This window comes from Ixodes scapularis, unplaced genomic scaffold (assembly GCF_016920785.2).
Source record: "Ixodes scapularis isolate PalLabHiFi unplaced genomic scaffold, ASM1692078v2 PGA_scaffold2__306_contigs__length_199485367, whole genome shotgun sequence".
NCBI classification, from domain to species: Eukaryota; Metazoa; Arthropoda; class Arachnida; order Ixodida; family Ixodidae; genus Ixodes; species Ixodes scapularis.
The window spans coordinates 137,560,855-137,585,041 of record NW_024609857.1 but is presented as its reverse complement, the minus strand read 5'-3'; the positions used below and the strand labels follow the sequence as shown (position 1 = coordinate 137,585,041).

General features: G+C 45.1%; 1 protein-coding gene across 1 annotated transcript in view; it reads left to right on the top strand.

Moving 5' to 3' along the window:
• The first annotated feature begins 2,814 nt into the window (after positions 1-2,814).
• The window catches only part of LOC115313199 (indolethylamine N-methyltransferase-like), a 54,711-nt gene continuing 33,338 nt past the window's right edge, over positions 2,815-24,187 (top strand). The window contains exons 1-3 of the mRNA XM_040221927.3: positions 2,815-2,915; positions 5,958-6,115; positions 16,209-16,416. Of these exons, the coding sequence (XP_040077861.3) occupies positions 2,815-2,915; positions 5,958-6,115; positions 16,209-16,416 (467 nt within the window). The remainder of the gene's footprint in view (positions 2,916-5,957; positions 6,116-16,208; positions 16,417-24,187) is intronic.

Genomic DNA, 24,187 nt, shown 5'->3' with positions numbered 1-24,187 from the left:
AGACATCAATGAAGAGAGTGACTGGAAATTGCAAAGCAAAAAGCTGAAAGAAGTGGCGGACGCAAAAGGCATCGAAGTGTTGTTAACTGCTGCTTACCAGCCATGGGCTAACTCGTTGTCCGAAAGTATTTTGAGACGACAAAGAGACCCTTGTTATCTATCTTGATTTCTGATGCAGCGGGTAGTGTTATCTTAAAGGGGTTTTCCGTAGTTTCTTGCGTAGTCCCTGATGTGCTCGAAATTTTCTGAAAATCCAACGAATATCGTTGAAATAGTACTCCAAATATTGGGAAAATATGTTTTTTTCGCGAAGATATTGAAATTCAAACGTTATTCCTCTCCGCGGTTGTCAAAGTGAAAGTCTGCACTGGCAACAATGAAAAAAAGTGACGCCAGGCGAAGTCAGTGGTTCACTCTTTGGACTGTAGACTTTCTTTCCATCAGATTAAAAACAATTTCATGCAGTCAAAAGAGTACTTTGAAGGCTCGCTCCAGCACCGTCGCAGCAGCACCAAACAAATGTTCGGCACAATCCATTTTTAGACTGCCCGCTCGACCTGTAAGGCTGCCTTCTCCAGACGTCACGGAAATGAGAAGCGTGGGTATACCTGAATGTTGGTCTCGACATTATTTTCACTTGCTGATTTTACAAGAACTATTATGAATCTTGGGATACTAGATAGCATACCGGAAAGAATAAATGCCGGTTATTCCGAAAATATAGTTAGTGGGGGTAATCCAAAGCAACAGAACTGTGCTAAATGTTGCAGCCGGCAGTTTCCTGCTTCTGATGGTATCACATGATTAGCAGATCATCATTGAAAATAGATTTCGGCGTTCGAAATCAAATTATGCACCTATAAAATGAACCAAGTGACATGATCCTGATTCGCAAATGACTTTAACGAACCTAGGCTCTACGTTCAGCTGCTTTTTGATTACAAAGCGAAAGTAAAAAGTACAATATCTCCAGAAGACCATTTATCGGCAAGGTTCAAACAAAATATCCGAGCTCAGTTTAAATCGTATTATTATTCCATACTACCCTAGGATGCAAAAGACAAAGTTCAGAATTGAGCGTGATGGAAAACCCTAGACATGGGTAGGAAAAGGAAAACGCAAAGAACGACAAAAAAGCAGAAGCAACATCTTAAATTCAACTACGAAGTTTATTTCGAAGAGTCCTTATATATGTGGCCTCAAACGCCTTCGATACAATCTTTAGAAGCGACAAAACCCCGCAACAAGAGGACACAATAGAACAAGAGGGTAAAAAAAAAATGAAAGATGTTTACAATTCTCTGTAAGGAAGAATTACAGCGTAGCTTTTGAGGAGGAGGAGTGAAGAATGCGGAGGGGAAGGTATGCCTCTCCTCCCCCTCCGTAACCGTCGCTCCTTCTCTCCTGTTCTCCTCCCATTTAGCGAAAAATGTTCGTTAAATTTCCCACTAAATTAAGCGAGACTTTCCCCGCTAAATTTATGTAGGAAATATTCCCGCAATATGTAGCGGGAAATTTACCAACATATTTCGAAGACATAAAAATAACAGGCAACGTCTCAAACTCAGCAACACATTCTATTTCGCGCACGGCTTAAACTCAGCAACATAACGAGAGTCTTCGCAGGTTGTATACAATTACTCAATATAATGCCTCATTCCGAACCTATCAACGTTTGAAAGCCCTATTTTACTTATGAGAACACGTTTCACATTAGTTTTATATTTAGCAAACAGTTTGACTAATTACATTCTCATTCCATGATATCAAGAAGACCGGTTATTTGGTAGTTTAGGTTTGCATGTCACAATTCGCTCGAATCCTAGGCATTGGACTTTTCGTATGCCTTAAAGAGTACACTTTGTCGTCCCTAATTTTACTGAACCCTACTTAGAGCTTATTTTTATGAACGCATTTTGCACATGAAAAATATTAAAACCTAGTCCGCTTTCAGCATATTGTGTATTACATAATACGGCTCACATTGAAAGTGCTGTATGTTTTCGTGATAGTCAGCATAAATACGTAGAAGTTTATTCTGTAACACCGACAGTTGATAGTTTCCCGTCGTTGTGGTGCCACAAACCACAATGTCATGAGAAAGGTGGGAATAGAACAAGGAATCATGCAATAATTTTTTTTTAGCCAGAGCGGAATTAAGATAGTTATTCGTTACGTATACATTTACTAGCTCGGGGTGGTAACGTTTGCGGTTGACTGGCATGTGCATTCCACGTGAGATCTTTATGAAACCAAACTCCAAGAAATATTGGTTCTTTTACTAGTTTTAGAGTTGTAATTTTTTTTTAAATTCTTTAGTGACAGCGTCATTATTCCGCTTGTTTATAGGCCTGAATGTAACATATTCTAGTTACTTTTGCTGCTCTCGACAGCTATCCTGAGAATATAAGATTATTTGAATCCACTAATCTTGTAGTGAAGACTGAAGTAAAAGGTCAACCCTTTTAAAGATGTGTTTTAATTAAAAAAAAATCTGCATACGAGTAGAATGTCTTCAGCAGTCTCCCTTTTTTGACAATTGCCACGTTGCATCTGGAGCTCGTCATGTTGTATGGTTGCTGCTCTGTTCCCCTGTTAACCTTCATATTGAGAGAGAGGGAAATTAATTATTTAATTAATAATTATTTCTTGTATCGATTAATTGTGAAGGATAATGAAACCTACTGCTATGTTCTGCCAGTGTTCTGGTCTTTTGTGTTGAGACGATTACAGACGTAATAACTATATTTATGAGATCTGCTAGAATTTACTGAAAAAACTATATATTTGATTTTAGAAATTACCACGTACAGCATGTTTTCGAAAACGATTGCCCTGAGGAATGTGCTGAAAGTTACTACTGCTGCCATGAAATTTGAGAGTCGCCGTTTTACGCATTTTTCACATAAGCCAAGGTAAGAACACTTAATTTTTGTTTATTTCTGTAAGCGAACTGTACCACTCTAAAGGGCCAATAAGTTACTGTGTAGAGGCAAACACCGAGGTGCAACATGGTTACCGTCAGATCAGAATGCACAATCAAAATCGTCTTGTGCCATTTGTCCGCAAGGAGACGCGAAGTGCACTGAAGGAATCTTGGTAACCTTGCAATCTGACGGGCTAGCTACACCTAAAGAATTAAGTAGATAGCCTGGAGGTCTGCGAGAACCCTTCATCGGAGCATCCGATAATATTGTTTTGAAGTGATCTAAAGAAGAAAGTTGTAGGAGGGGGTTGATGTAGGTACAAAAATAATGAACGCTTCATGTCTATCCTTGACTTTCCTTTTTGTTTAGCTTGCATTATATTATTAACTCAAGAAGACACGTCCCGTGAGCACGCGACAGCATGTGGCGTGCTCACGGGATGGTGGATTCGGCCGCCATTAGTTGCCTTTCCGTGACTCTGCTTAATTTAGACAACTAAAAACTTACAACGACAAATTCATGCAGGTTAAAGATTAATGTTTGTAATATAAAAATTACAAAATATGAAGTTCGGTTCTTCTCTTGCCCTGTAGCGCCACCTCAAACAACTAAGGTTAGTATAGATGTTTGCCACCTACAGAAGGTTCGTCTTTTATGGAGGCTATCTTATTGTTATTCTTGTTGTGTTCCCTACAAAAAGAGTATATAAATATTATTAAAGAATGGTCTGTTAGATTAATATATGCTATGGGCATGCTGGACCGGCAACGAAACTTGTTCTCATTACGCATACATGACCATTATTTGTACAATCATTTTATGAATAACTATAAAGAGATCTCTGACACCTATGCGTACCGGCTTAAATCTTTGAAAGCAGTAGCCTAAAAGCAAGCAGGTTCAACTATTCGCATGTCGTTGCCAGGTAAAGCAGCTTAAGTAGTAATCTAGAATTGACAAAGAAAAGTTTGGGCTTATCAACATTAAAGCAAAATGTGCAAGATACGCTTTAAAAGAAACTGCACAGACTACTAAATATAATAAACGCCGACAATATCAAACTGCAGGATATAATATTAGAAGGCAAAAGGGCTCTTTCAAATCCCACACAACTTCTGTTACATAAAAAAGTGTATGTCAGATTGAGGCGTTTAGTAACCCGTGGGCGGCGCTATGTTTTTTTCATATTTATTTCAAGCGTTGATATACCAATCTGTTTGACTTTAATTTAATTACTCATGCTAAATATTTCACTGAATGTTGCTGTTTCTTCCACTTCTTGCTAATTCTATTCATAAGTTTTGTTTTTTGCCACGGAAATTCGACTCCATGTAGATTCCTCTTTTGGTTGTGCTGCACAAATGTCAATGCGGGGGAGCTTGTGCCTGCGTCAAGTTTTTCTTGCGACAGGTTTGTTCACAAGCCTCCAGTATCATACAAATATTCGATTCAATTCAATTGAAATCAAGCCAAATCCTATAAATTACGTTGTTATTGTAATAATGATGGCATTGGACAGGTACACCGCGCAAAATTCTGTCTAATTCTTGTCTCCCCCGTTTTGGTCGAGGCGTACGTTCTGTAAATATAATCACGCTCTTCTTGCTGTAATCTTTAGTATGCTGCAGAATATCAAAACAATTGAAGAGTTGCCAGGGTATAGAGACGTTCGCTATATACTTTCCACGCACGTGTATTTCTTTTTGAAAACACCCGTCCGGTCGGGAGCGCCGAGCGGCTAATAGCTAACGTTATATGTCAATTTCAACGACGAGTTTTCTGTGAATTTATCGAAATTTCTGATGAAAAACATGTTAAAACTTTACACACGTATGTACTCTACAAATAAAAAGAATATACAATACTACCGCAAGCTTACCTTCCGACAGTAACATTCGACTCTTTGCTGTAACATAATTGCGGTGGAGTTCAGATAATAAGTTAGAAATAGCAAATCGAGAATTAAATTGTTTATTTACTGGAACATATTTTTGCCGGAACATTATACACACAACCTGGATTCTTCTCGAAATCTTTTTGAATCTAGATTTTTGAAAATACGAACATCTGTGAGCCTATATAAGTACGGTATTTTTACCTCGTATGGAAAAAACGGGAAATCAAAACTCCCACCTATACTTTGACATTTTGGAGAGGTAGTGATATTTTTGTTGCAAACTACAGGTGTGTGTTCCTTGTGTACCATGTCTATACATTCGTTCTGTTACCTTATGCATTTTGGAACTCTTAAGAGTCCATGCAAACAAACATTTAACGGGAGATATCCGCGGAGGGAATTCCGATGAAATTTTAAAATGGTATACCGGTATACCCGTATTGCATAAAGGACCGCAAGTTCAGCCCACCGCTGCGTTGTTATCGGCCGCTAGTACGGGATGTGAGGAAGTTTTAGGGAACCGTTCTCGCAGTTCCGATACGGTTCGATGAGCCCTCGGGTACCAGCTGCGCATATTCGACTCTTCTATGGTACCGTATGGGATGTGCAAACCGTACCGTATGGGATGTGCAAAAACGGTTCCCTAAAACTTTCTTATAGTACCGGTACGTGGACACCGGTCGCCTGTCTATATCAAGGGTCGCCGATAATGCAGTACCAGCGTCGGCTACATTTTTTTAACTGGCGACACGTAAGCCCATGTCGGCGGCCGATATCGGATAGCGGGTGAAAGGTAGCCTGTACCGGCGATCGGTATAACTTTGGAGGTGGCCGGTACGTGTATATTTGAGACCAGTATGAACATGCCTAGACTGGTCTAAGGTTATACACGTTATTTGTGGAGGCTTATGTCAGAATCAACTTTTCTACTGACATCTCCTGTCTTTTGACGACTTTTTGCGTACACACTTGGTGCTAGACTGGATGGGGAAGACGGGAAAAGTATGCATGGCTATGATCACGAAAGTTTGTTAAAGAAAGAGATGAGGATTTTATTCCGAATATTCAAATCAATGAATGCCGCTATGAAGTCGAGAAGGGTGTATCTTAACCTTATAAGTGTTCGTTTTCAGAAGTTACAGTTCAAAAGTTTTGGGAACTATGGACTCCCAAGCCGTGAGGGCTGCTTACAAAGAAAACTTTCCCCCACGGGCGTTTATGGAGATGTATGGCCATTTCAAAGGAGAAGTTTCTGCTTTCCGTAAAGAACTTCATGATATATTTCGATCAGGTAAATGGAATTTCGCATTTAGACTGCGAATTGTTCTACGTTCCAGAGTTGCACCTAGTAAGCTTACCGAGTGGGGAACATGTAAATGTGTTGGCTGTTTTGTGTGTTAATATATGTGCGCGCACGCTGCATGTAGATGTCAAGTTAGCAAAGAGCGTTTATTGCGTCGTGACCGTTGTCTGTTGGCGTGCTGCGACCGCACCGCGACGTTGAGAGAGAACATGGTCCATTTGTTTTTGCGACGTGGGGCGCCAAGGCGAGAGGTTCATAAGACGGCGGGTTCATGAAGTTAAAAAACCGTCAGCTCGTTTGTCGCGGAATATTCGGTGCATGGTCTTTAAGCAACGCGGGAAGGTGAGCTATAAAGTCTTGCTGAAGCGGAAGCCGCTTATATCACGGAATGTTAGGGTATGAAGCATGACTTTAGTTCTTTATGTACAGCAGTATGTACAGCACAAGCTAAGTATGCTTTTTGTATCAACGCCGTACGTCGTTACGCCTAATAGAACATAGCTATGAAGATGGCGAACGTGCGCACCTAACGCGCGAACAGGCGTCGTGCTTTCTCCCCCTTGCAAGATGGCGGTGCGCACCCACTTATGGGCATCTTGCGCGGCCATCCTAATGTGGCCATGCCGGCTTTGCTTGAAGAGCGCCAACGCCACTCCAGCGGTTTTTTACTTACCCTCCTTATGATTAATGGCACCAATGGAGTATAGTCAAAGTGGCACGTCTGGCGTTGACCGTTGAGTGACGACGCTATGAAAACGTAAGACCACCCAGGCAGCACATACACGTCAAGAAAACGTCGAAAGAACGTCGAAGACTTCTGTAACGTGATGTCGTACAACGTCGAAGGCACAGATGTTACCTTCCTTCGACGTCGATGAAACCTTTAAATGTCCGCGAGAAAAGGTGCACAGAAGGTTGTGAAAACGTTCCCAATGACGTTTGTCACACGTCACATGCACGTCTCAGTGGGCCGTTGCGTCCTCCTTCGACGTTTATGATACGTGTGTTTACGACATCCGGACTACCGACGACGTTTATAGAACGTCGAGAAACCATTCCAAATTTTGTTCGCTAGGCGTTGTGGGGAAAACGTTGTGTCCACCTCCCCCCCCCCCCCTTCTCCCCCGCCCACACACTCAAAAAAACAAAGACTTACTTTTTGAGTATTATTGCAAAGGCAAGTTGCTCTCATGCAAGTACGAAGAAAGTAACTAAAACACAGGTTTGGTACGATCTGTTTATTGTAGCATTTTCAGAGACGAGATGCACTATAAAGCGCCGCCAAATGACGTCCCTGGATGTGGTAGCCAGAGGTATATAGAACAAACAAATTCACGTAAAGAAATGAACAAGGGACGGTGACCCGCTGCGCGGAATGTTCTAGCGCTTACCTTGTTTTGCTTCTGATTAATCCGCTGACGCGCGTGCTTTACCCACCCCTCTGCAAGTGGCTGGTACTCTCGCTGCGTGCACGGGAATGGTTTGAGAAGTTGGATCCCGTCCGCTGGGCGTTTTTGACTGGGATCGTCGGAGGCGTCTGACGGGCCTTGATCGAAGACTGGACTTGACGCGGCATTATCTGCACTGCCCCTTCTTTTCTGGCGGGCGTCATTCATATCCTCACAGGCACCTTGATCCGAGCAGTAATACGATTCAGCGTGTGAAGCGTCATGGCCTTGAAAAAGCTCCGCGAGCCGTGACTGAACACGACGGCGTTTTTGGCGATCACCGACTTCTTCATAGGGGCTACATGAGCGACTCAGTCTGGACAGCATTAAAGAGAAATCGAATCGTAGCACTTCCACTGTATGCAGACTGGAAGAAAGCACGGCAACATAGCAGCCTACCTCGTAGACCCCGTAAACGTGAAGGCCGGTCCTAGTGACTGACTTTCGGAAAAAAGCTGGACCGGGTGATACCCAGAGCTGTTGTGTCTGGGCCAACGGAGAATTCAGTGAAATATTTTGGTAACCCGGAACCCGGATATTTTGGGTTCCGTGCACCGGAACTAACGCTTGTCGATTGTTCGTCGCCACTATCTTCTCCCACCTTTCTCTGGCCCTCTTCTTGCCCATTTTCCCGACGCATTGCATGGGGCTCTATGGAGATGCCACTGGCATGTCCTCTGCCTGCCTTCCCCCTCTCTCTCTCGCCGCGTTGACGCCGGCTTTTTTTTTTTTTTTGACGACACGAAGGAGCAGGCTAGACTTGAACGCTTTTTGGACCGCGATCATCTGGACCATTCAACGGTTGGAACTGTTGACAGTATCTACCAGATTTCGTCATTGCAGGGCATTTTATTTTTTAGAGTAGTGTTCAAAAATGCGCAAGTGTGCAGTGAAATTGTGCTCCCATATAATGTGTGCCGCCGTGCGATTTTCGTTGGGGTACGTTATCAGTGCCAAAGAAAGCAAGATCTGTTTTGAGAGTCACGTAACAAGACTGCGAACCGGTCTACCGAAAGCGCTAATGTGCTGATGTGCTGAAAGTTGGTGTTGTGGATGAACTGTGATGTGGATGCGAATTTTCTGGTTGTGCGCAAGTGAGGTAACAAAACACGAAGAGAAATTGCCGAACCTTAAAGCAATGCCAGGTGGTCGCGGAGCAGTATGCATGCTCCTAGGAAATGATGCATGCCTGAAATGACCTGGAGAGGGGATAGTGTGGCGACGCGCCTGTGGCGCGTCCCGGGACCTAGGCAAGACGACAAAGCGCGTGCAAAAAACAAGAACGACACAATTCGATCCGTTCTAGACGCCATGGGCTTCACTTCCATTGGCTTGACTTCGCAAATTAAAACCATAACAATATTTTAAACAAACCAAAACTATAACAAACACATGTAAAAAGAATGATATTGCCAACATGCCTTCATATTATTTATTTTCCTTCAGTGCACATTGAGTTTTGTATACGACCTTCCTAGCGTAATACCATGTGCAATTAATAGTATATTGAAATAAATAAATTAATGTATAAATAAATAAATTTCTCAAGCTCTCAAAAATTAAGTTTTGCTTGCGTATCTTGAGCAGTGTCACCTTGACCACAGCTATAATTAAGCTTTTGACAGTGAATGCGTATTATACGTGATTCTGCGGCTGTAGATGGAGCTGGAAAAGCTAAAAAAAACACAAAACAAAGGTTGTGGCATGACATCACCAGGGCGTCAATGACAGGACAAAAATGGAACGTAATTTAAATATGTCCTCAACGTTCAACAAAACATCAGCGGTCGACGTTGCCAGTACGTCCTGTATGACGTTTACGACAGTTAGGTGTGAACGTGACGTCGCTGAAGCGTCCCAAACGGGACAATAAATTGTAACGTCACTATGGACTCTAGCTGCGTTTTTTTATGTTTATTCTACTTGGCTAGCAGCCCACGCGACAATTTTCAGCCGTCAGTATCGATTTTCGCGACGATTTGATGTCTTGCTGTCGCTTGACAGCTTGACACCAAACATGACGCCACGTACGCACGAGACGTGGCGTTAGGTCACTTAACGTGACAATGTGGCGTCACGTTGTCGCTTGATGCCCTAATGTCAAGTGACGTTACTATGACCCATTATAGAGCGTCACCATCTACCCCAATTTTTTAATCGCTTAATTAAATTATCTGACTTAATGTAACCAATTAATTACAGCAGTTCACGTCAGGTTGCACAGTAATGTCACGGTGTCTCGTGAAATCATGGTGTTAAGTGACTTTACAATGCTGCGTAATCAAGTCAACTGACTTGACGTATCACTACTGCGTCACACTGTCACGTGATGTCAAAGAAGGTTTATAAATTTTATGCTACACATTTAGAGCGAATTTGGGGAGACGTTATCGAAGCTACATGCCACGCACATAAAATCGCCAAGGTTTACCGCATAAAAGCAATGGGTTTCAAAACGTGCTTTTTTTTCGCATATTACTTTTTATTTTATCAGAATGAGTGTAAAAAGTGAGAATGTGTAGAAGCGCATCATAGATGTTTCATACAGGTCGTAATTAGCTATAAAAAATTCGGTTTTAAGTTAAAAAGGTCAATGTTGCAACGCAAGATATAGATTTTTTTTTTTCTTGAGGGGGGGGGGGGGAGGGGGATATTTGTTCTGTGACCCTGTGATGCCCTTTCCCTTCAAGTTGTAAGCTATATTCCGAGTCGTCTTGCTTTAGCATGAGGATGATTCAGCCATAGTCTCCTTTACACTGATAATGCCTGCCCACTTTCTGGCTTCCCCAGGCTTTGGCGCCGTCGCGCCTGCTTCACATTATCACCACCAGGTGCGCCACCATCCTAAACAATAAAGACTTTAGCTGGCCGCTGCGAACTGTCACTACCTCAGCGTATGTGATTCCAGTACTTTCCTAACGAATATTTCATTGTAGGTGAACAGCAGCACGTGTTTCCAATAGAGGATAAATGTAGTGAAGGGCAGATATGACCCAACACAAATTATAGCCAGGTTGACGCGCTAGCAAACATTTGCTATGTCCAAACAGGGACAACATTGAACATTTTTATTGCTGACGCCAAGCACTAGGCGAACAGCAGAAGGTAAAGTACAAATCCAACCGACAGGGATTTTTGGGGTTACAACCGCCACGAAGCCCCCTAAGCAGTGCGAAAGGTGTTAGTTGTGGCGGGCTTCCGTTTCGCAAGGATTTACTGCGCCTATCGTCAAAGCACCCGTCTCCACCTCGAGGTGCGCGAAAGAAAGCTGGGAATTTCAGCCGGTGAAGCAGCAGCAAAAGAGGCCGTGGAAGGGAACATGGGTTGATCCAGCTTGGCAACAGGGAGGCCCGAACCAAGCCTGGCTTTGAGTGAAGCCTCGGCAGGATGCTGAAGCTTCACTCAAACTGGCATCAAGGAAGGCCTGTCTAGAGAGGCCTTTCTTAATATCCGTCGAGAAGTACTTTCTCTATACTCATGAATAGCAGGAGGTAGAACTTGTTACGATGACTTTCCTCAAAAATGACTTCAGTCACTTTTTTGTGATTCCGGATGGAGCTTGGTTTCTCGGGAAACTAGAACACAGTCACCTAATTTTTTGACCCTGTCTAAAACGCAGCAAAAAGCGTGGTAAAGAATGGCCTAAATGGGACCTACAGTTGCTACGCAGAATTTCCAAAACAGCACCAAAAATAGAAAAACGCACGAGAGAGGCTTGATTACGTCGTTCACATCGTTCAAACTTTCTTTCTTGTAAGGAAAAGTAACGCACCCTTGTAGTGATAGTTGCGGTAACTGGCGATTAGGCAAGCATTACCAGTATACAGGCAGCTATGGTATAAAACTAAACATTATTTTGAGTGTGGATTTTGTTTTTGCATTTTTTGCAAACGGGCTTTGTGTTGCAACTTCCCAGTCTTTACGAATGGGGTTTGAAACGTTTTCCACAAGTTTTCAGTATATGACGGTATACTCCGTTTCATCAGAAGCAATTACATGATTCCCGCATTATAGGCAGTGCTCTGAAATATGTTACCGGATATGTTTTTTGCGGGGATTAGACTGATTTGTTAGCTTTTGCTTGTGTAGTACGTCAGACCGACAGGTTTTCAGTTTGGGAATCAAACACATGGAAGTGCCGAAAGGTTGTGGTGAATGGTGACAAGTCGTTTCATAAGATGACTGAGATAGACAGAAAATAAAACGCGGGCCTCAATATATATAATAAAGCAAACAGCATATGTGATTTTATTAGAAATATGTAAAATATTTGCTATCTAAGTTACCCGTGAAAAAAGATTCTTCCTTCTGTTCGCCCCAGGTACCGTATCGAAGAATTATCGACACAAGGTGTACTTGTGCGTGCGTATTTATTGTTTATTAAAGGTTGAACCAATTCTATTTAAAATACACCGGTATCGTTAAACTGAAGTCCTTCTTTCAGAGGTGCCGGGCTGACACCTTCCACATCGCAGTCGCCTAGTCCTCGATAACAGCGCGGTGCTAAACGGAAGTATATGTAAATAATGTCCCAGTGCTGACAAAAAAACAAGAAAAACAATGACCGTATACAATTTTGGATTAAATAGAGATGCCGCAGATATTACCGAAAAGAAACTGAAAAACTGGTAGGGTCAAAATACGTACCAAACAAAACTTTTCATTTCTTCAGAGAAAAAAAGAAAAAATTGCGCCTAATAAAAAAAGAAAAGAGCCGATAACCCAGGACTTTATTGCGATGGTTGACACCCTACCATTTCCGGTTTCGCATTTCAGTGACGAAAGCTTTTACGCAAAAACTGCGTCTGCGTTCGGCTGTAACATGTCTCCTCTTACTTTGAACGGGGATAATTGCTAAACCTTGCATGAAAACTGGTGTCCATTTTGTGCGCTTGCCTGCGGAAAAATCCCAACAAAAAATACAGCATTAAAAGTTTGTTAAATACCTTTCATGCATTTCTTTCCTACATAACGTTGTCTGCTCTCTAAATCTTGCTCCTGTAGGTTCGAGTTAAACCCGCCAGCCATATAATGTGCTTAAACATTAAGCGACCCTCTACTTTTAGCACAAGGTGAACAAGCGAGTTCTGGGTTTTCGACGTCAATGCCGAACGCGCGCGTTAATTTGTTTCGTCTTCTATATCACTCGATGCGCTTTCTGTTTCTGGCCGTTCACGAGGAATCTCCATCATAACGGAATTCTTTCATCTTCTGCGTTCCGGTAGAGTTTACTAATTCCAAAATATCTGCTTTCCTTAGTTGCCTCTGCGGCAGACACGGTGATGGGCGCTACATTCGGAACTAGCTTGGAGCTGAATCACATATTTTGTTGCCTGTGCCAATGCGAGGACTATATAAAAAAAGGGCTATGATATTTACCACATCCTACATTTGTGTCTGATGAGAAAAACAAAATATAACTTATATAATTGATTTGGTGAGTGATTAATAGATTAAATTTGCAAAATCAAAAACTCGAGAAAGGTGCAGTGATCTGCACTAGTACATTGTAGTGCCATGTATGAAGGTCAGAGCGTATTCACCCAAATACAGCACACTAGAGTGAATATTGTAAATGTAGGAAAATTATTTAATGGTGCGAACAGTGGCTGATGCCATTAAACAAATCTATATGTAAACTAATCTGTTTCACTAAAAAAAACGGTTTTGTCCTACCAATATTACTTAGGATCCGATTTCATTGAGACCGTTCCTTCGTAAAAATATCTCGGAGTAAAATTAACATCAGACCTTTCAAGCAATAATCACATTGAAGCGATTTCCGCAGACACCTTCAGGACCCTGGGAGTACTCCGACGTAACCTTCGACCTGCTCCTCCAACTGTCCGCAAACTGGCCTACGACACACTTATCCGACCTAAATTAGAATATGCTGCCTCCATCTGGAACCCCCACCAAGGCTACCTTATCAGTCATCTGGAAGTGATTTAAAACAGGGCCACTCGTTTCATCCTCTCCAGGTACGATAACTCGATCAGTGTCTCTTCCCTAAAAAGTCGACTAACCCTTTCCTCTTTGCAGCTTCGTAGGAACGTCTCTCAGCTCTGCCTCCTTCACAAAATCTATTATGACTGTCTTGACCTTAAAACAGCATTATTATCACCTCTCGATCGAACATCATCTCGCCTAAACAATGCCTGTACCATCAAAAGGATCTCTGGTTCAACAAACTCCGTCAACCAATCTTTTCTTCCACAAGCTATCAATGTCTGGAACAGCCTCCCGTCCTCCATCGTCACCATCGTAGATCCAAACGCCTTTAAATCAAGTCTTCAATTGCACTTTTATGTTGTTAATCGTTTATCAACCTTTTCCTGAATGTATTTATTTTTGTGAATGTTTTCCAAATGTATAATATGAATGATACCCCCTTATGTAATGTCCTCACAGGCCCTTAAGATTCAATAAGTGAATGCAGTGGCTTGAAATTCCAGGGCTTGCGTTATTTAGCTCGTTGAGCCACCCTCTCGAGTAGATGAAGTGCTGAATTCCTGCGTGAAGTTGCGCAAATTATGGATATTAAAATATTGTCAATTGAAAGATACCGGTGTTTTACTTTCGATACTGAATTGCATAAGAACGACTACAACGAAATTTAGAAAACAAGAAGTTTTAGAGGAACAGCTCAGACATAAAAAAGCCTTCTAACACCATGTTTAAAAAAAGAATCAAAATTATATGTTTGCCCAATGTGGCGCAAAACTGTTTGTTCTTGTCTTCTAGCATCTTGCCCCTCACAGCATCGCCCATAAAAGGCATATTCAACAACAAGATATCTACGGCTTCCTCTAGTTGTTCGAAATTCGGTGCTCGTTGTCTGCAAAGGCTTGAGCAGGATGTTGCCAGGCACATCCACTTGTCGACCCTTTCATAATTGCATGACCTTTGGCGAGACCAATGGCAAGGTTTTTTTCGGCTCCATTCGCACAAACCGCCAGATTCAAAAGGTGTCACACTTTTGAATTCCCAAATTATTTGTTTAGTTAAGCAGAAAGCTCCGTTCGTTTATGTTTGACAGACGCTATGATCTCTGACCGCTTCCGCTTCTCACCTGACGTCGTCCATTCCTATCGCCTTGCCTTGCTCCTATCACATTGCCTCTCTCACCTTGCCTCTCAGCTTCGCCAAGCGTGTTCGACTTTGATTCTTCTATGTAATTCGACTGCTGTACCCTTTCTCGCCCTTGCGGATTTCAACGCCATCCGTCTTCACGCTGGCCATTCTAGGACACCGCCGCTTTTCCCACCACACTTCTCGGGAACACTATACTTCACAGTGCGGGTTTCCATTTCAACAGGGACAGAGTTGCATACCGAAAAATTGGTCCCCACAAATTTCTTACATAAGGCGCCGTGTTCATATTAGCGGGGTCTATGTTAACGAGGCATGGCTGTAGAGAAAACGCTCTAATGGAATAAAAAGGTTCTTAAACGGTTTGTACCTATGTGCCTAAACTTCAGGGTGAATTCCACCGCTTTATATGGGTCTGTGTATCATGCGCCGGTTTCCGTTATATGGTGCGAGGAGGTACAGAAAGCGTCGAGCGTTTTAAACGCTCTAAGCGTCTCCGCCTCTCCACTAGCTATTTTCGCCACCACGCGAAAACTAACACCTGCAAAGGCGCAATGCTAAAATTTCGCCGTATCGCAAAAAAAAATTTAAGCGGGGCGCTTTGAACACTCGTGCTGTGCAAGCGTTCGGCTGGGACTGTTCTTTTAAGTATTGGAGCTTAAATGTCCGTCGAACGCTCATACAGCACACGTGTTCAAACTGTGGCCCGTGTTTCTCTTGTTTAGGTAACACCGAAAATTTAGTACTGAACCTATATTATCTCGAAGACATTGCGATAACGTACGCGTGCCATGGGCGGATTTAGTGGGGGGGGGGGGGGGGGGGGGGGGGGGGGGGGCGGGACGGGACGAGGTGGTGCTGACAGCTTTACCCTAAGGCCCCCGAGGTACCCTATTTCTTAACAAAATATCGACTTACACGAGCTTTTGCTGAAAGAAAATATTTGTTTTAGTGACATAACAAACAGTAAGTTAACAAAACAAATCTGAGAAAAGTTTCGCCCGTAACGTATATGGTGTATGATGACTGGGAACGGGATATGGTGTAAGGTGACTGGGAACGGGTTCCTTGCAGACCCCGTTCGCAGTCACCATAGACTACCCGCCCCCAGCCCTGACCCATAAGTCCGAACCTGCCAAGTCCAACGAAGCTCCGCATTAGTTAGCTTTAGCAGGAGCCGCAAAAGATGAAGGGCATTGAATTACAAAGTATCCCCATGATTTCACTTTTACCCTTTGCAAATCGAAACTCTAGAGTCTCCAGTCAGCAGCCGCGTTATAGCCCTGTCAGCGGACCGCCTACTGATTCCCGATTCACACGGCCTTCATTAAGGTAACTTTAACATATGTCTCTTTGCGACCTTCATTCTGTATTTGGCGATGCATTTCGTATCTCACCAGGTTTAAGTGGACACATTCATTGAGAAAACGAACAACGGCTTGTTTGTGAACTGTGATGCTTTTTGAAAATTTGGCAGAAAAATCCTATGCCTGAATTTGTTGACAATGAAGCAGTATAAAACGTTGGTCTGCTTTCTATAGATCTGGCTCAGGGTGAGACTCTGTTGGATGTGGGCAGTGGCCCGATCCTCCTGGCTGCGCTTTTGGCCTCCAGTCGATTCAAACACATCGTGCTGAGCGACCTAGTTGAAGGCAACAGGCTTGAACTCAACAAATGGCTTGACAAGAGTGAAGACGCCATTGACTGGACCCACCGTGCTGAGCAGATTGCTGCCTTGGAAGGCTACAGGTATGTAGGAGTCTACAAATATTATCCACAGTAGTGTATTTCAATTATCCCCCTGTTTATTCAATTTCTTCCCATGTTGTCGTCGCTTTCGATTATCGCTATAGTCCCTTCAGTCCCCCGAATTTGAGTACTTATCCCCCTGGGATAATACTGAAAACCATTACGTATTGACGAGATTTCCATCGTCTATTTAGAGCTCGGCTCCTATATGAAAGTAAAGAGGTTGGTACCGCAAGCAGTTTAGCCGTACTGGTCACTCGTTTGTCAAACGGGTCACCCGTTGGGTCAATTGGATAACTTGTTTGGGCAAACGGGTCACTCGTTCGAGCAAGCGGGTCGCCCAATTGTTTAGACGGATGACCATTTTGTACAAGCGGGTGACCGGTGACCGTAAAAATGCACCGGTTTAATCAAAGGGCTTTCCCGTTACGCGGTGAGCCCGTTTAATACTGAAGTGCAGAGCGGCGGCACGTGCATGGCTGTTGGACCTGCATGCAGTCTCGAGAGAGCTGTTTTGAATGTCAGTGAACATGTCATCAGTGTAGGCCATGTAACGACACAACAATCGCGAAGCAAGAGCCGATTGCGCCTTGATTTAGCTGACCGCGCTCGCTCTGCTGAATTGTGAGTGTGGGACTCTCGAGCACTGTTAACTTGCTGAAGATGCAAGACGCTGCTTTGTCGTCACAAAATACTCGCCCTTCGAACGCCTGCGAAGTCGTTCCTGCGCTCGGCGTACCTTACGTAGACCCTTTCAACAAGCGTTCGCGCAGCATCGCAACCTTCCATCTGATAGCTCAGACGGTTCATCGTCGAAGGCGGTTCATGTTCGCGGCGGTTCATAAATTACTCGCATTCAAGTCGCGACGATGACCTGCAGGCGCTCACAGACTGCCAACAGGAGCCAGAGAGATTTCCAAGCTGCGCGAGAGGTGCGCCGTGCACTCGAACGGCCGGAAACACTTGGCATATAGAATGACGAGGCAAACATGACTGGCATGCTTATAAATGAAATAACAAAGTTGACTAAAATAGAAGGACTAGAATGAACAATTCAAGTGTCTCTATGCCTTTTTGTGTATTGAACTTTTAAAAAATTCTCGAGGTCCTCTTAATCGCCGAATATAGAAACTAAAAACACTATATCTCAGGACGCATGCAAACATTACGCTGCTGTACCCTAAACTCTTGACGAAGCTTTAATGCGAAAGCATTCACAGTCCCATGGAACGAAGCCGGTGTTTCGTTCCCACTAGCTCAGCGAAACGGAACCAAAACTTCTATTGGCCAAAAACACAGCAACGCAGATACTTTGTCACAGAAGCCGTCGAGGCAGCTCAAGGTCAAAGCGGAAGCGCCTCAGAAATAAGAGACAAAGAAAAGCACAGCAACGAAGACACATCGTCAAGGAAGCCATGGAGCCGGCACGGACGCCACCCCCGCGCACACGGGGAGCGTGATGTCTCCTTAGAAGTGCCGTGTGAAAAAGAAAGGCGTCGCGCTCTGCTTGTAAAAATGCGCTGCGTGTAGGAATGCGAAAGCATTCCTACACATAAGCAGTCTTGAATGTCTTCTTTTCTTCTCTCTCCAGAACTGAAATCAAAATAAAAAAAGTAAAAAGGCTTTGCAAAAGTCAAGCAACGAAAAAAAAAAATTTCTAGTGTCGCTGCAGTTTTCTATTCGTTATTCGAAAAAAAGTATTGCTAGGCCATTATAAACAGCATCAGTAAAAATTGAAAATGACTGCAGTATCACAAAAGTGCTTATAAAAAATCATACTGCCGCACCATACACTCTTGTTGATGTATGGCGTTTTTGCGACAAAACGGAAATAAATTGAACGCTAAGAATGCTTCGCCAAAGTCAAGCTCCAAAGCACCTAATATTCAAAGTCGCTACACTTTTAGCGTGCTTCTGATTTGTTGTATACTCCGTTCAACGCTAAGCTTAGGGTGTGGCAGCAGCTTTGTGCTCTTAGATCCAGCCAGTCATTGGTCCTAAAACTGGTGACAATGCTGAATGCCCATACTCATGTGCATGACAGCAGGGTCAGGTAATGAAAAAATGAATTGTACAAATCTCTGTACTGTGAATTTTGCGCGCAGCTCCATACCTCGGCATTCTCACTCATGAGTGCGATCACTCACGATCACTCACGCTCACCATCAGATTTGAGGTGATCGTGAGTGAGGCCGCGAGTCTCGAAAAATTGTGATTGTGAGTGTGAGTGTGATCGTGAGGTACGTGAACTTATGAGTGTGAGTGTGAGCGTGAGTCCTGAGAACTGATGAGCGTGAGTCTGATCGCGAGTGTGATCGCGAGTTCTGAGAACTAATGAGTGTGAGTGCGAGTGTGAGCCCTGCGAACTCATGAACGTGAGTTTGACCGTGAGTGTGATTGTTAGTTCTTAAAACTCTTGAGTGTGAGTGTGAGCTTGAGTGCTAAGTGAAGTACTCATGAGTGTGAGTTTTGAGGTCTCTTGAGTGTGATTGTGAGTTTCGAGGCTCATGAGCATGAGCCTGAATCAAGACGTGAGTCTTTGGGTGGATATGAGTCCGGTGATCGCATTAGTCTGCGTGATGGCGTGAGCCTGAGGACCATGGCCAGGATGAGTCGCGGTGAGCGCTGGTATATTCTTAGCAGGGTTGGTCACGTGAGCTCCCGGGCCGTCTTAGTGGGCGAGGAGACTCTCGCTTCGCAAGTACTGCGTGGGGTTCGGGCCTTCAGAGTTGGTTTGGGTGTCGCTCGCCTGCTCCTTCGCCATGTGAACGCGCCGGTTCCTGTGGAGGGCGGAGGAGGGGGGGGGGGGTGCTTGTTCTTGCAGGCTCCTCCTTGCCACCGCCCTCCGCAATGTCTCAACCAGCTGTAGAGGGCAGAGGGGGTATGAGGAAGGGGGGGGGGGGGGGGGGGGGTCGCTTTCGTCTCTCCTCGGCGTTCGCTCTTCGCTTCACGGCAGACTGCGAGACGCCAACGGACTGACGGCGCCTCGAGGCGGCGCGGTAACGTCGGAGTTGGGGAAGCGCTCCGAACGGCTAGCGCTCCTCTCTCTGTGGCATAGAAAGGTTCGTGTGTATTGTCGCGAAGTGTTGCTCGCGCGAGTATTTAGTCTAGCTTCACTTTATGTTTTTTGCCTTCTCCGAGAGTTCTTTCCGTCTACACGGAACGGCTGTTGGATTCCACCGGAGTCGGGAAGCCCCAAATGGGGGCGAACGTGGACGCTGTAACGCTACACTGAGTTTACAGAACCCCGCGTTGGAAACGTTTTGTCCTGTGTATGTTTGCTTTTGGGATCTCTACTTCGGAGGTGGTTTTGCCCTGTGTATGTGTAACTTCTCTGTCTACGTACGAGTGTGCTTTCTGTTGTTTATGGCTGCTCTTGTGAGCTTCGTTTGGAATGTGTTCTGTCTCGTATATGCGCGTGGTTTGGAATGTTCGTATTTGCTTTAGGTTCCGAGCCTTTGATTGGCTCTAAGAAAACCCCTCTTGATTGGTCCTTCCCAAACGTTCTGATTGGTGGACTGGAGGACCCCAGAATGCTGGTGAGCTCAATATAAGCGGCCACCGAAGGGCTGTAAAAAACTTGGCTCCCGGATACCAAGCCCTGGACATCTCCCTGCCTCTGGAGGCCAACCTGTACGTCCGACCCACTTCGGCTGTGGAGTCTTCCGCCCGCTAACTCGCAAACTTGGGACCCCTTACGGCTGTGGAGGAGTTCGGCTCGCCCGCCTTTGTGTGGATCCTTGTTTGTCGAGGTCGGCTGTGGTCGGGGCACCCGCTGAAAGTGCGGTCTCGGAGGACGGCAGGGGAAGTCGCCAGAGGTTAGGATTATTCACCCCAACATTTATTCACGAATTGGCCATATATGTTGTAAAGATTTTATATCCTATCACTTAAATAAAAAGTTGTACTTGTTAATATCAGCATCATTAATCAACGGAGAAGAAGAGGAGTCTTTTAAATTCTCTTTGTTACAGTATTTCGGTTCCTGTTGTCAAGTTGGTGTCAGTGGGCACAGACTTTTATGATTGCGTCAACTATAACGTTCGCACAGCTGCAATAAAATTAAATAACTCGCATGATCCTCATCAGCACCCGGAATTTCATTTCTCCGCGCACCTCAACGTACCTTTCGCAATGAGTCATCACTCAGGAAGTGCGACAAAGGCGGTGTCATGATCGATCGAAGCTTCGAGTGAGGTCTTTCACATTGTGCGATATCATGCTTTTAAGTGTTGTTTGGGGCAAGATGGCGCAAGTGCAGGACAGCCAGCCGGCAATGGCCAGGCGGCGCCACGAGAGTGCTGCATTCGGCGCCACAAGCGGAGGGGTCTCTCTTAATGGGTCGGCCAGTGGCTAGTCTGCCCGTCGGGCCGTGGCGAGCGGCGGCGAACCCGATTTCAGCAGTCCCCGTGTGCACGTGCGCGCCATGTCCCTTCTTATTTTATGCGTTTTTTTAAGACCATCGGGAGCCTTGATAGGTCCAAGTGTTGAGAGCATAATCTGAAGCTGTCATTTGGACACCTGTTTGAACTGTCTTCGTGCGCTTGCGGCGTCGCTCTATATAATAATCGCCGCCCGATCGGTCTGTGATTCGCTCGTCTCCCAGGAAGTGACACAACGCAACGAGAAGGCAGCGAATAGGTTTACTGTACTTCCCGGCTGCCCGTCTTCGAGAGCCGGCAGTCCGGACCCGCCGACCCTGGTTGTCGCCCGTCGTTCATAGCTGGCAGTCGGAGTCCGTGTCCACGCCTGCGGATCGTCCTTCCCACGCACTGCGTACGCTAGCTGTTCCGGGCTATCACAGCCAGAGTTTCGCTGCAGAACCACTCCTGGACCATCATGGACTAGGCCGATAAGGCCAGGCTCGCCGTTTCCGCCGGTCCTGATCCGAAGCTCGCTGGTGGAACGCTCCTGGGACCGACATGAGCCGGACCAGCCAGAACGGCTCTATCGTTCCTGCCCGGCCCCAGCCTCGTGCAGCACGCTCTTCCTCTTTCCTCGCCGGCTGGCCCCCGCTCGCGCCTCGCTCGACCGTCCTCTTCTTCTCCCGGCGCCCCCACGACACTAGAATAAAATGTGGGTAATTAGAACCAAACTCTCCGTGCTAGAGAACAGTGCACAAGTCTGGCGACAGGATATGAGAAGGATATTTACGCTTCGCATGAGCTTTTCCCAGAAAAAAAAGTGAGCATCCTGTTTTCCGCACGCCGTCACATTTGTTACCAGACTCAGCATTAAATTTGGTAGCCGAAACAAACAAAAATTTGTTCTACGAAAATCCACTATTTAAAAACTTGCATGCTTAAAAGGTTTTGGTTGCAACCGCGCGTGCCGAACGGCGCGCGCGGTCGCAACCAAATGCACGCCTACAACTACGAGTGCCGGGAACAAGTCGAAGGGCATCTCGCTTGAAGACCTGATCGCCTGATTCTCGACGTCAAAGCGAAGCAACAATCGGCCCAATTTTTCCTACTGTATTTCTCTAAATGGTTGTCTCAGAGACTCGTAAAAAAACTAGTATAAATACGTTATTTTGCAAAAGAGAACCACTTTCCAAGCCTGCACATCTATTTTCGTTCACTTCAACAATTAATGTAAAATTCACTTACTTGATGCATCGCACTCCAGTAATCCACTTTGTCGCCGTGTCGCTTCCCAAGGTCTTAAAGGGAAGCGGTAAAGTCTGACGCTTGGGTCACCTGCACGACCGTGGCAGTCTTTCACGCAGCAGTAGCGGCGTTTATTTTTGGGGAAAACTCTAGGCTTAGGGGAGATGTCACAGGAACCCGGAAAGGTCATAGAGACGTGAAGTTGAGACTTAATTTTATGAAAGAACACTTCCAAAAAGGCTCACGCCGATCCAAAATGCCACGTTCACACGTGGTTTCTAAATGCGCCCGCCCACAGTCCTCGCGACCCAGGCCGTCCTGGACTATCCAAGTTGTTTTATTTTTCAGTCGCTAGATGGCGCAACGTGTCGTTCCAACTTCCAAGCTGCATTGCTGGTTGCCTTTGGGCACACTTAGCAAACTGTGGAAGCTACGACTCAGTGGGCCAATTAGAGCGTCGCATAGAGACAGGTGGCATCTAGAATGGACGCCTTTGAGACGCTGCCATGTGTCTTACTCCAATAAATCTACTAACTCATCGGGATTCGCAGAATTCGCCGTGTGCCGTGTGCCTTCGCTGACGGAGGCGCGCAGTGGCCGCAACGTCGCGGCGCCTGCTCCACGGCCACGGCCACGGCCGGGTTGCCGGCGCGCCGGCTGGACGCGACTCCGAGGCGCCAATTGCCCGGGCTTCTCGGGCTTCGTGCGTGACGCTGTGCTCCCCTTGGCCGTTGTTTATTCATGTTTCTTTTTTACGTTGTTATGGTCTAATGCATAGGTGCTCAGAGTGAGGCAAGAATTTCTTGGAAAACAAAAATAATATATCTGATCTTTTTACAATTCAATTCTGAAACACTTCTTATCGTTGGAAGGCATATGACACATATCGCGATGATTCAAGCCCGTAATGAATTTTTACAATGGTGTAGCGGACGGCAAGATTGATCAGCGGTTCGTTGAAGTGCGCTACTGCGTTGAATGAACACTTGTTAACCGAGCGACAGAGAATCTGTCTCGAACCGATGGTTGCAGAAAGGCCGCGAATTTGATAATTATGCAACATAAATTATAATATAGCTTGTGAATTTGCAACTAAATGTCCGGAGAAACCGTTTGTCATCATTTCCGCGAGTTATGAAAAAAAAACACTCAACTTCAATTTCCCGAATGTGCTGCTAATTTCCGGGAACTTAATGCGCGAAATAATGCTAAATATTGCATTTAAAAAAAACCGCCAAGTTCGATTTTGATATGGGCGGACATTGTGCCCGGGAAGACACCTTCGATATTTTATTTTACAATTAGAATAGGATTCAGGCAATGTTGACAGAGTCATAACCTGTAGTGACGCTTGTGTGCCCAACAAATCACTTAATACCCCGCCAGTATTCGTACCCGTGGCGACACCTCGAAAAGGCGAGGAGACCGATTTTCCGTGACGTTCAAGCGTACCATCAGAGTAGGCTCGTGAAGGCCGGTTCACACATCTGCCTTCCGAGCTACAGGAAAGACAGAAACGACACGAACGACATGACACCGGGACAACCGTGACACATGATTGCTTGACAAAGCTGCTCATTGCATTATCTGCCACGCTCTGCAATACGAACATAATCGTCCCCTTTGTCATGTCGTTCGTGTTGTTTTTGTGGTTTCTGTCGCTCGAAACGCAGATTTTTGAACCGGGCTTGGGATAATAGACCGACCTCATCGCCAGTTTCGCAATGCCTCGTCTGTCGCAATGAATTGCGGGAACTGTGATCTTTCCGCACGAGGGTAAACGCCACGGTAGTGCACGAGACACACCCCACGAGACGAGCCGTCTCGTGCACTACCGCTGCCTCCGGTGAAGTACAACTATGGCTGCGTCACGCACGCTCTTGACGGTTGGTGAGATCGGTCTATTGGTCAAAGCCAACGTTGGTCAAAGCGAACGGCGAGCTCTCGTTTTCTTTCTTTGTCGGGGGGTGTTTACAGATATTGCGTTTTCCTGGTTGATAACAATAAACTATTGATATGTTGGGCCTGAAATATTCGCTACAGTACACACGGATGAGCACTATATATATAGGATTACGCTTCCAGCGAGAGCTCGCGCACGTAGAAGCGGTCAGCTGCCCTATGGCAAAGAAGACGACGTAGGCGATTGAGGAGTTTCAGCG